General features: G+C 31.0%; 1 protein-coding gene across 1 annotated transcript; it reads right to left on the bottom strand.

Moving 5' to 3' along the window:
* Positions 1-1,558: 1,558 nt before the first annotated feature.
* On the bottom strand, positions 1,559-12,228 carry LOC132747995 (prestin-like). Its single transcript, XM_060737534.1, has 17 exons — positions 11,911-12,228; positions 11,111-11,389; positions 10,595-10,705; positions 10,184-10,446; positions 9,654-9,818; positions 9,133-9,294; positions 8,721-8,803; positions 6,392-6,542; positions 5,808-5,921; positions 5,476-5,553; positions 5,131-5,226; positions 4,202-4,308; positions 3,825-3,894; positions 3,348-3,497; positions 2,702-2,869; positions 2,382-2,436; positions 1,559-2,187 (listed from the first exon to the last, which is right to left on the bottom strand). The coding sequence occupies exons 1-17, from the start codon at positions 12,074-12,076 to the stop codon at positions 2,060-2,062; spliced, it is 2,346 nt and encodes a 781-aa protein (XP_060593517.1). The 5' UTR covers positions 12,077-12,228; the 3' UTR covers positions 1,559-2,059.
* Positions 12,229-13,508: the final 1,280 nt, after the last annotated feature.

Raw genomic sequence — 13,508 nt, 5'->3', positions numbered from 1 at the left:
GGGCATTAAGACAATGTTTTGGATACCCCATTCATGACCATAAAGACTATGTTTTGGATACCTAATTCAGGACCATAAAGACAATGTTTTGGATACCTCATTCAGGACCATAAAGACAATGTTTTTGATACCTAATTCAGAACCATAAAGACAATGTTTTGGATACCTAATTCAGGACCATAAAGACAATGTTTTGGATACCTCATTCAGGACCATAAAGACAATGTTTGGATTCCTCATTCAGGGCCATAAAGACAATGTTTGGATACTCATTCATAAAGAAAAGCCAGTTTCATAATAATTTTTGTAGCAAAACTTTAAACCGAAGTTTGTTCATGTTTGTCAAAATCGTAAATTTTCAACAGATGAGAAAGATATTGCTAAAATTAAGTTATTAAGTGGAGGGTTTTTTCTCCAACCAGTGTGTATATATTTTTGCTTTCGGTCATTTTGATTATCTGATATGCATATATAGATTGTGTACAGATTGTATAGATAGTATACTGCCAGGCTGAAATTCGAAAAACTCTTAGTTCCTATTTAATACTCAAAATATTCAATCCAATCAAAGTTACATTAGTGGAAATATATCAGTGTAGGTAAACGGCTCATTTACAGACATGTATAATATGCACGGCCAAACATATACATTATTTTGTTCGTTATAAAGCCACTTGTTTAATAAGGTATTAATTTATATTGACATTCGTATTCTTTTAAACATATATTATACAAGTCATAGAATCTTAATCTTTCATTGATGGATGAAAAGTACCGCAGCAAATCCTGTGATTGGAAGTGGCAAGTAGATATAATAAATTTGTGCATTGAAGATTACAACAGTTTACCTTTAACACAACTTGAAAATATCCCTATTGAAAGAATTTAAATTGTCAATAAAGAATTATTTGAAGGTATTTGCCCGTGGATGTATAACATGGTCCAAAAGTCAATAAATTTGCCACAAATAAGGTAACGAAATTTTGCGAAAAACCATCGCCAGAATTATTTTTAAAAAGCCCCTGATTACTAATTCTCGTAAAATATTTCAAACACCTAAAATGTTTTTGTTACTAAACTATAATATTACGTCTAAACATTTTCATGTGAAGGCCTATTAAAAATGATTTTCCACTTTTTGTATCATAATTGATGCTTTGATTTATTGTCTTGATAAGCTGCTTTCGTTTTGTAAAGTTTGTTGTTGTTATAATGTTAATGATCATCATCTGATTCACCATTATCTTAACAAGATTTACTCGATTTACTTCTAATGTTTTTTGTTGTTTTTTTTATGAGAAGGTTATGATATTTAGATAAAATGCATAGTAAACAATATTTTACATTGTTACTTATTTTCCTAATTGAAAAAAAAATATTTTCTTCAAAAACTGAGAAAAGGCTGTGTTTGATACTTCTTAAGTAAGGCTTATAAATAAAATAGAAGAATGATTTTTTCACATGAGTTGTTTTATGATTTAAATATTTCACATGTACTACTAGTTTATTGAGTCTTCCCAAAGTACTATTTGTCATATTCCAGTAAAAGCAACCTCTTTCGATAAATAATCTGAAACACGTTTTCTATATTTAAAGATAAAATAAAACAAAATATTATTGTTCTGATGATTTTTTAAATTCAGAAATATGTATGATTGTCATTTATATTCTTGATTTTTCATTAACAAAATGTTTATCTGATATGACTAAAAGGGAGATAGGAAAATCACGAATATAAATGAAAATCACACATGTTTCTGAATTTAAAGTTTCATAAAAACAATACATATTTTTTATTGTTGATTTTATCTTTGAAAATAGAAAACGAGTATGTAATGCTGTCCGTGTTGTACATATACAGACCCAAAACGGGATGGTTTGACATAACTTTATTGCATTCATACAGATACGTTCACAATCACAAACTCAACAATATCTGAAATATAAACATACATGCAGAGGCTAGCCAGAGGAGGGCTTATCAGTACACAGAGGCGGGTTTATATATACTAGGCTCTGAGTTGATTATCAATGTTGAAATATGCAAATCTTAACAAACCTAGAACCGAACACTTTGTGTTTTGTTAGTTAGTATTTCTTTCACAGCATCGTCGAGTGTCAGAAATATATTTGACCTATCCAATGTGGTATAGAACTTCGTCTTGTTAAATGTTGTAAGCACTAGCTCTGTAACAGAATAAAAGAAAATCACTTTATTTTATTTTGCTATTGTATCTGTTTGAATAATATTAATTTCATCACAAAACGAACAAGTGCAGAAATGGATAAGAAATGAAAATGAATATCATAAATAATTGGGCAGTATTAACAATGATTGTGTTATTTTTTGGGGTGTGGGGACGTGTGAAAACAATACACACCTTTACAATTAGCAAGCAGGATAACGATATTCGCCAGTCTGTATTCAGATATAATCTGAAAAGTTAATTATAATATAATCAGTAAATTTAATATACCTTCGGAATATTATATCTAAACACAAAGTCATATAATACGAAAGTATGTAAGTATGTAAGATTTTTGCTAAACTCAATCTGTAATATTTTATATTAAAACAGATAACAAAAAAGTTATTATTCTTTACAAAAATACATGCCAAATACATTTCATAAAATCCTATTTATCTTTCGTGGTTAGTAATTTTTTAAACCAATTTTGTATATGATTATGGTATACTTACATCGCCAAGGACATTTACACCAGAAGAATCGATAAAGTTCACACATGAAAAGTCTAGAATAACTGTATGCAAGCCAAGATCGTGCTGACATTTATTTTTGACACCTGTATTGTATTGGGTCTCTATAATTGTATCTATTTGTGTATTTGGTAAAACCGCCATATTATTCTGAAAATACATACGAAGACGGTTAAAATATTATACATATAAAATGAAATGAAATGAAATATAGCGAGGAACACAAGATGCAACACTTTCCTCAAATCATGAAATATGCCAGCAAAGAAATTGTATTTTGTATATTGCTCACTCAATACTATTATTTTGAACAAAGAAACGCCATGTTTTACAATGTACGAGGCACTGGCAGTAAGGCAAATAATTAAGAAGGAAAATTGATTGTGACAACTTAGGCAATGCAAGACGTTAAGTATGACGTAAATTAATCCATACCCTGCTGATTTTCTTTAATGGACTGGTCAAGCTCACATTTAATTTAATGTTTGGAGATATCAAAATCAAAATTTAAAGCTAGTCAGCCGACAGTGCTGGTGCACAGGTTGGCCTGGCATTGTACTGGTGCAAAAGGCTAAACACTTTCGGTTTCATCTGGGTATGGGTAAATAAGATAGGATGTTACATTTACCTGTAGAATCTTGTCTCTTATCATACGATTGTAAGCGATTTTTGATGGTTTCCCTACACATTTGTACAGATATGCACGGAAGTGTTCCTTGTTTAAGAAGAACAAAGAGTGTTCATATCTTAATACCTTGATACCTTGTATTTCCATAGCCTTAAAAACAGAATTCAAAATATATAACACAAAAGTTTTGACTGGGGTGTAGTGGAATGGTATTGTGTTCCTTTTCCAATATTTTCTAAAAAGTTATAATGATGTATTTTTAAATCGGAAAAAACGGTAATATTCCTAAAAAGATAAAACTTTTAGACAATAGCTAAATGGTGAGCTAACAAAAGTGTGTATAACCATATGTTGTTAAGCTTTTTACATTGCTTTAGAATATATATATATTGCAAAGATGTATCCATATTATTCAGCTGTTTAAAAATCTATTGGCTCTCATTAATTTATATTTTAGATAGACGGATGCAAATTAACCTCTCTATACACACTGGCGTCTCTTAATACATGTGTACCAGGCAATTGTCCTAGCACTGTAAATGTTGGTCTGAAATGTAAAAATTTTATCTGACTAGATAAATATGATTGTTAAGCAAAATAATTTTAACATTCATTTGGTAATTACAAGACAAAAGTTTTGTACGTTTATAATGAAGACGTCAACATCTTGTCATGCAATTTCAAAAACACATAGCTGGAGAAGCTTATACTGAAACCATACAATTTAATTACAATTTAAGAGATATATTTTTGCTCAATTTTGTGATTTTAAAACCTTTAAAATAATCAAGGCGGTTGTTGGTGTTCAATGGATTGTCGAACAATGACAAGAATGATATGACAAAAATACAGACCTCTGTATTCTATAAATAACGGTCGCCAGATTGACTCCTATAGCAACAAGAAGACCAAGATCTACATCCAGTAATATTGTACATACAAATGTTACAATCCACACAATCTATCAGAATAAAATACATCAATGTTTACATGTTTTGTACATACGAGTTTCAGCCAGCGGGGAAATCGTTTTCAGAAGGCGCAAGCAATTCCAAGAAACACATAAGAAAGGGCGAGGGAGAAAGTTGAAAACTGACGGGACGTTATTGCTACAAAAGATTCGATGGTAAACAGTTCACGTGTGTCTGCATCCGCTCTACTCATTCCACTTTGACCAAAGAATTGAAAATGAGACCTGTGTTTTAAACACTATTTTATTTGATTTAACTAGATTTATGAGTGTACATTATAAGTCCATTCCCGATGGGTGAATAACTCAAATATTGCGAACCGGTCCGTTCCCGGTCCATTGATTCGGAGAGAGGAGCAAGAATTTGATGCTTGTGACATTTTGAAATTTATTTTGCAACGTCCTTTATTGCATTGTAATCGTGCGCCAGGCCGCTCTCCCCCTGTTAACTGTTATTTGTAAGCTAATTGTAGTGGGTTTTGTACACTGTTTATGTAGAGGACATGTTCCGATATTTGTATCTTGTAAAATTTGTGCGTAAATTAAAAAATATGAACAGTAGAGCCGCCTTCCTATTACTTTTAACAACAAATTGATTATTTAAATATAATAATGATACTGATTATAGTAACTTGTTTGGGTAAACCCTCGATACATTGTTGTATAAAAAAACAAACTAATAAGTAATGTACAAACGAAATGAAATAACGAAATTACGGTAGCATGCGTATGAGTTCTTAATGAAAACATAAGCAAGAACGATCTGTAAAAATCAAATACCGTATTTTCACTTAACACTCAGTGTTTACTTACAAAATCTATTTTTGATAGACGGTAAATTTTCTTCAGGTCTAGAATTTGTAGAAACATAGCTTGTAAAGATACCACTATTACTGATGCTAGAACACACTGAAAACAATGATAAAAAAGTTTAAACAGTACATGTATATGGTAAAAAAGGTAAATTTAAGATAGTTGGAATAATACATAATTATATATCATTATAATCTTTTACTGAGGAAAAAGGTTGGAAATATATAACTTGCCATTGTGTATACTTTTTTTTCATTTTGTCAGACCTTTAATGGTAATTACATAAACGTTTGTTTTGTCAAATATTTAGCCTTTAGTTCTCTCATACGCAATAAGTATTCATACTTTAGGTGTTGTCTTGAAGTAAGGCCCAATTACATATAAAACAACTAGAAGTAGTGAGCACGAGACTAGACCCGCCACCTGCAATAAAATCATAAGAGTAAAGGGTACCATTGTAAATTTAAAAACAAAAAAGACATTGACAATTTGAACTAAGTTACAGAATATTTCAAGAAGCTGTATTTTATTGTTTTATATCTATTTACCTTAACCAGAGAAAATATTTATAGAAAAAGAAAGAAGACATCGTGAAATCCAATATTTATCTTTAAAGAAAACGAAGAAAATAATTAGGTATACTTCTTATATTTAAAAACAATTCTGTTTAAAACAACCTGTGACTTAACACCGACTTTATCTCCGACTACCGCACGGGACAATGCTGCCATAGGCGCTACAGATGACATGAACGAGGATGCAATCGATGCCATTCCAAATGCAAGCAATTCCTGAAAGTCATTCAAGTATCGGAACATCTTAGATCTGGTTTACTTTCATGCACAATCTTATTGAAAGGAGCTATATATCTTTTACAAAGGTAACACATATATACAATCATGTATATATAACAGTATTAGCGCAATGTCAATATAAGGTGACATCTTTCAATAAAAGTCCTCTGTACTAATGTGTACAGTACCCAATGGTTCGTTTTAAATAATAGTCTTCGCGTTTCGTCATAATAAAACAATCGTAGATCTGCAACGTTCATTGGAAAAAAATCCGGTTCAATCGACTAAAAAGAGTATTGAAAAAAACTAACATTTAACCAAGTCTACATATGAAGTATAATAATAATATTGTATTGTATTGTATTGTATTGTATTGTATATACATGTATATAGCAATAAAATATGATTGATAATATGTAGAATAATAAAATGCTAAACTCATTAATTTTGTAAATAGAAATAAAAACCTGATTTGCATTCACTTCATAATTGTGCTTCTTTGCAAGAGATTTTGCGATGGAGATTGAAATTGAAAAGATGACAATAACAATAGGGAAAGCATCCGTTAGTAAGGTCCATGATAAACGCTTTAACCCATTGGTGTTTGCCATAGGTAGCCTAGAGAAAGTAAAAGATATCTTTAAAATAATGGCATTAGCAACAAAACTGACGGGGGCAGTTTTTGGCCAAAGATACATGTAAACTAAACAGAATAATAAGCTTAAAACTATGAGCACTCATTACTGATATTGTAGACTAGTAAGAACATGAAAACGTTTCGAAGCATTGAAATAATAGCTTAATGTTAATGACAATGACATTCACAAACTGTTATCCAGTGAGAATAGTGAGATTAGAGAAACGCTACTGACATTCATCAAAGGTAAACTAGAAAGGACATTAGGTAAACATCTTAAGTATTTGCCATTGGAAGCTTCCAATCGTTAATACATTTAACAGCCGATATTTGTTCAAGTGTAAGTCAACGAGAAAAGGCATACTTAAGTAATAATTTATTGTAGTTGGATAAGATCAATTAAGATCAATTAAAAAAGAGCGGTTTAATATTGCAACAAAGTCCGTAGTAGCAAAACTGAATTGTATTTAAAATGATTAAAACAATTAGTTATCTCACTTCCCTGTACTATTATATTGTAAAAAATATATTATATATTTAAACAAGAGCTGTCTGTAGGACAGCACGCTCGACTATTCTAAGTGCTTGATAGTAAAAGAGCCTTGATAATGTTAAATTTTTTAAGTTTACAAAAGGGCTAATTTTTTTTATAAATTCTTGTTATAGGCCTCAGAGAGAGTCTAATTAAACAGTATTGGCTTGACTATTCGGAAGGTAATGCCACAAGGGTGTTTTATTGAGTATAATAATACTAATTACCTATGAATACATAAATTTGACAGAAAATGTACAAAGGCTTATTCTTAAGATGTTTTATCAAGTAAATCACTGCTTAATTATTATGAATGCATAAAATTGTCCCAAAAAAGGCACAAACCCTTTAGTAGTTATTGAGATAACAGCTTACAAATGAATTTCTAAGTTGAAAAAGGGGAGAAAAATCAGCCTAAATGCAAGATAGAATTATGGATCTTTGTCAGTGACCTACAATTATGACCCTAAATGCATATGTGAAGTTTTAAATAAATATCTTTAATAGTTATTGAGATATGTAAAACTTGCATGTAAACATTAACCAAGAGACTAAGTAGGAAAGGGGATATGAATCAGCCTTAATGCAAGATAGAGTTATGGAACTTGGTCAGTGACATACAATTATGACCCTCCAATTTCCAATTATGACCCTAAGTGCATGTGTAAAGTTTCAAGTAAATATCTTTGAAGACCTTTAACCTTTAACCAAAATTTCTAAGTTTCAAAGGGGCAAATAATTCTGAAAATATTGCAGGCAGAGTTATGCAATTTTGCAAACTGATGTACATTGTTACTATAAAAAAGTATTTTAATTTTCAATTGAATATCTCAAGCAATAATTGAGATATTTGACTTTACAAAAAAACTTTAACCAAAATTTCTAAGTTCCAAAGGGGCAAAATTCTGTCAATATTGTAGGCAGAGTTATCCAACTTGTCAATCTGATGTACCTTGTTACTATAAATAAGTATTGTAAGTTTCAATTGAATATCTCAAGCAATAATTGAGATATTTGACTTTACAAAAAACTTTAACCAAAATTTCTAGGTTAAAAAGGGGCATAATTCTGTCAATATTGTAGTCAGAGTTATCCAACTTGTCAATCTGATGTACCTTGTTACTATAAATAAGTATTGTAAGTTTCAATTGAATATCTCAAGCAATAATTGAGATATTTGACTTTACAAAAAACTTTAACCAAAATTTCTAAGTTAAAAAGGGGCATAATTCTGTCAATATTGTAGGCAGAGTTATCAAACGTGTCTATCTGATGTACCTTGTTACTATTAATAAGCATTGTAAGTTTCAATTGAATATCTCAAGCAATAATTGAGATATTTGACTTTACAAAAAACTTTAACCAAAATTTCTAAGTTAAAAAGGGGCATAATTCTGTCAATATTGTAGGCAGAGTTATCAAACTTGTCTATCTGATGTACCTTGTTACTATTAATAAGTATTGTAAGTTTCAATTGAATATCTCAAGTAATAATTGAGATATTTGACTTTACAAAAAACTTTAACCAACGCAGACGCCGACGCGGACGCCGACGCCGACGCCGGGGCGACTACAATAGCTCTCATATTCTTCGAATAGTCGAGCTAAAAAGAAAAAGAAATATCACCCGGTAGGTATATCCGAGACAACAGCCACGTTATAAGAGTCCGATAAGTTCAGAAAATAAGAGACAACTGTTCCTATGATAACCTGTAAAATATTGAAAAAGTAAATGATAGTGGGCTATATAAGAAAAAAGCAACGGGATTTCGCATCTCGTTATAGTCAATTTAGTGTTAATTTCTCACAAAGATCTATCGTTAACTGTACCAGAAAGAGTAACACACAGTACATACCAGTATTCTAATCTTACTTATTATTTATCTACATTTTTTTCATTTTTTATATAAAAACTCAATAAGTTATTTGTTACAGTCAAACAAATTTGCAAAATCGTTCAAGAACTCCGATAACACGTTAAGTGTTTTTAAATTCATTTTGAACTCTCAGTCGCCCAAAGGACGAAACCACTTTCTTACCACGATTAGTTCAACCGGGACAGGCATGAACATTTTAGGTTGAAGTTTAGGGTTTCGGTTGATGAACTTTGATACACAATACAACACAGTAATGGAGGAAACTGATAACAACACTGTCACATAATTTGTTGTTGAGATATTAGTGAAGAAGTCTCGATATGTCTGAAATCAAAGATGCCATTAATAGCTTATGTAGTTATGTATATGTATGATGTACAGACATAATGATTACCTTTTTAAGTCATTCCAATAATTGCAAGACAAATAAACAGTTGTCGTTCAGAAAAAATAATAAAACGCTAATGTTTATTAACAGTCCTTTAAATAATTCCTTGATAATAAGAAAAGGATTTACAATAAAATTAAATTATAATAGCGTTATTAGATAGGAGTAAACTTCTTTATTAAATAGCAATCCCTCAATTATTTTTTTGAGTTTCTATCCCATTTAATTCCAAACCACTTTTGAGTGCTTAAACATATTATACCAAATCAAACATACATGCTTTTATAATACTTACATAAATTAGTTTAAATATACCACTGTAACTCTTGAGTTTAACATTAAAAATGTGTTTAACTTGACTAGTGAAGACATGGCAGGTAACACCAGTGGTGAAACCGCCTATCAAAGCATCCGACATGTACACTGTGATAAATCCAAGACGAAATACTGACATCAGCAACTGAAAATAGAAATACACAAAAATAAGTTAAAATCTTAAAATCGTGTTTGTTCTTTCATCTATCTGAAATAGTACCGAATACCATTTAATGAAATCATTATTTTATTATAATATTTTTTCTAATTTTTAAGGAGAACTGTTTATAAACATTAGGGCGAAAACTAGATATATGTAGGGTTAATATCTTGCATAACTATTCTAATCAGCATACTTCACCAAATAACAAGAATTATAAACGGTTTATTCAAACATATTGAAGTATTAATTTAAAGCTAGGAGATTATAGAAAAAATAGGTATTGCGCATTACAATAAATGAAGGAATCTAAACGATTTTCATCTGAAGCAGAAACAGCTGGTTTTCACCTGAATGACTCCAACCATGAATGTAACAGACATGGCAAACTGAAGCCGGAGATCAAGCTCCTCTGGTGACATCTCTGATGTGTCGTCTGCTGTCGATATTGACTTTGTTGTTGTTGTTGTTGTTTCAGACAGGTTGTCTGTATTAATCTTGATGGCGTTCCATGTAGCATTGGATAATGAAGGAATCACTTCTGATTTAGACAGCCCATCTAATCCTTTTGAAATAGCTGTACCTATCATCAAACATGGTACAGAAGCAGTACCTGATTTAAGAAAATAATTGCTTGTATTTCAAATAGACGATAAACTAGTAAAATGCAGTAAATGACAATGACACTTCATTGTTTAAGAAATCATCATCACTATTTATTGTTTTGTTTACATGGTATAAGAAATTGTCATATATCTTACCTAAAGAAATATGTTTACTAGAACCAAATAAGAAATATACAATCACAGGAAAGAATGATGTATAAAGACCATACACTGGTGGTAATGTAGCCAACATGGCGTAAGCCATACCTAAAATAGACATGATGCTTCGTAAAATTATAACGATTAACACTTTTAAAGACTCAACGGGAGCAATGTGTTACTCACACATATTTTATTTTTTTTAAAGAAAACTTGAAATAAAATAATTGAAAATAGGTATAAGGGAATGGAAAATAAATTAAAAATTAATTGTTGTACAACACGCAAATTTGAAAATTGTGCAGTCTCGGTTTGACATTACTGTTAATGAACGACAATGATTAATTTATACCATTAACACATCAATGCACTGGTTTAAAAAGAGTTCGATGTTTAAATATAAAGTTAATGAAAATTAGAATAAAAATGGCATCTGCAGATGTGTGCGATTATCAAAATAAAAGAAAGAAGAAGAGAGGAAAACATAAATATCTGCAATGCGAGTATACTAGCCTTGAGGTATATGCATTATTCCAACTGTAAGGCCTCCAACAATGTCCCCTGTTAAATCCCTCCTCAAGTTATAGTGTCTGATTATGTTAATACACGGCAGTACAGAGAACACAAAATGCTTAATGCACAATGTGGAACATTTACATTTTGTGAGTTTTCTGTTAATCGCTTCTTTTAAAGTTGACGAATTTCTGGCATTTGCAGGAAACTTTTCTTCAAAATCTGCCTGTGTGACGATAGCGTCATTGTCAATTTGTGGTCGTTGAATATCTGAGTTTCCTTAATCAAAGATAATTTATTTGAAAAATATTTTATTGCATATTTTATTGTATACATCAATTTCACATCAACATATCTACACAACATACAAAAGGTTTAGACCAAAAAAAATTGCAACAATATCGTATCCAGTTTTATAAAAGTAAAGATAAAAGCAAATATGCATAAAGTTATCACACGTACATCATGAAATAAATGCATGAACCGTTAACCAAGTCATATCCCAGTTCACTGGTCATTTTAAAGGCAGAATTGAACTGGAATTGACTTTTATAATCACGTCACTCAAATTCCTTTTATATCAATATATGAAACTTTGTATAAGATAAAAGAAGTAATTCAGTAAAGAAGTTGATAGGTGTTAGATTGTTATACAGGATCGACAACAGTGACCACTATATTATTCAAAATGTCTATAATTAGATATATTGACCCGTAAACCATTTGTTCTTTAACCATGAGATATAATGATGAAAGTATTACTTCTTTGTCGCAAACCAATAATTTAAACTTTAAAGTACCTGTATTTTTAACAGCCTCTACAGGACCAACTATGTGATCTTCTTTCACAAACTTGCTCTTCCATTTAGACGAGTTGCCGGTTGGTGTGTTTGAAGTATCATTTATAAATTGTTCAGCTCCATTTACTGTGTTTAAAGTGTCACTTTGATATCCTGAATTATCCATCGTTTTTAAATTATTCGACAGGTTCAGTTTTGAGGAGAGTTAATTAAACTCTGATCGTAAAGTCACTAATTGATAAAAACTCATTAATGTTTTATCATTAAGCTTAGTCAAATTAAAATATGTTCTGCAAATATGTTTCCTAACGAAGTATGACTATAATTTAAAATCTGGAACATTGTCACTATTACGCAAGAACCGTTCCCAACACGTTAATGATTTCAAACACGTAGATCTTTGTTCCAGATTCGTTTTGAAACGAAACTTTTTACTGTTTATTCATTGTGTAAATGAGTGATTGAAATTTTTATATCTCACATTTAGATTCATCAACATTCCTTTCCTTGTTAATTAATTCTAAAGCAGTCGAATATTTTTGATTTCGGGCGTGATCCTAAATCTATTTAATGAAAACTCGTTACAATAGAAGAATATAAATACCCTTATAAATAATCAAATAAATGTGGCAGTCGTGAGAAATGAGTAAAAAACTGGTTAGGTGCAATACTCATGCAATAACATCTCTTGTCTGGAAAAGGTTCAACGTGTGATATCCTTTATTTATATAAGAGCAGATGAAATTCAACAGTATAGTAAATATAATTTAACAGACATTAAACTTATTTGCCTTACCAATAATGAAAAAGTTATAAAACAATGATGATTCAATTATCAAGTACAAAATTACTATCCAGCAGTCGTTTTACTGAATACATGCATATACAGTATCTATAATTTATACCTATTAAAGGGGTACGGTATAGTAATTTTGTTCTTGTTTGTCAATTTTTATTATTTTATGATAATTTAATCATTATTGACAAGGCAAACGAGCAGAACAGCCGATATTTTCATTACGCTTCATTACGCTAACGGCACACTGTTCAGTCTATAATGTTGTTGTATTTTGTCGGTTGGTACCTGAGCTTGCTCAGGGTGAGCTATTAGGATCGGTGAATGTCCGTCGTCCGTCGTACGTCCACAATTGCTTGTGAACACACTAGTGGTCACACTTATGACTCAATCATCATCAAACTTTGTCAGGATGCTTGTTTAGTCAATTGCTCGGATGAGTTCGAAACTGGGTCATTTCGGATGGAAAACTAGGTCAAAGGAGCTAAAAATAGAAAAACCTTGTGAACACTCTAGTGGTCACATTTTTGACCCAATCATCATCAACCTTTGTCAGAATGCTTGTTTAGATTATTGCTTGGATGAGTTCGAACATGGGTCATCTCCGATGAAAATCTAGGTCACAGGAGCTATAAATAGAAAAACCTTGTGAACACTCTAGTGGTCACATTTTTGAACCAATCATCATCAAACTTGGTCAGAATGCTTGTCTAGTCAATTGCTTGGATGAGTTCGAACATGGGTCATCTCTGATGAAAAACTAGGTCACAGGAGCTAAAAATAGAAAAACCTTGTGAACACT

The sequence above is a fragment of the Ruditapes philippinarum genome, unplaced genomic scaffold (genome assembly GCF_026571515.1).
Source record: "Ruditapes philippinarum isolate M1 unplaced genomic scaffold, ASM2657151v2 ctg241_1_1_1_1, whole genome shotgun sequence".
In the NCBI taxonomy this organism is placed as follows: Eukaryota; Metazoa; Mollusca; class Bivalvia; order Venerida; family Veneridae; genus Ruditapes; species Ruditapes philippinarum.
Note: the sequence above shows the minus strand (reverse complement) of the source record. Positions and strands in the feature narration are given on the sequence as shown.

Coding starts and splice junctions, on each gene's coding strand:
- LOC132747995 (XM_060737534.1), bottom strand. CDS start 12,076: ATGGATAATTCAGGATATCAAAGTGACACTTTAAACACAGTAAATGGA. Junction 8,804..9,132: donor TCCCGGTTGAACTAATCGTG/GTAAGAAAGTGG, acceptor AATATTTTACAG/GTTATCATAGGAACAGTTGT. Junction 3,895..4,201: donor GTTATTTATAGAATACAGAG/GTCTGTATTTTT, acceptor TTTACATTTCAG/ACCAACATTTACAGTGCTAG.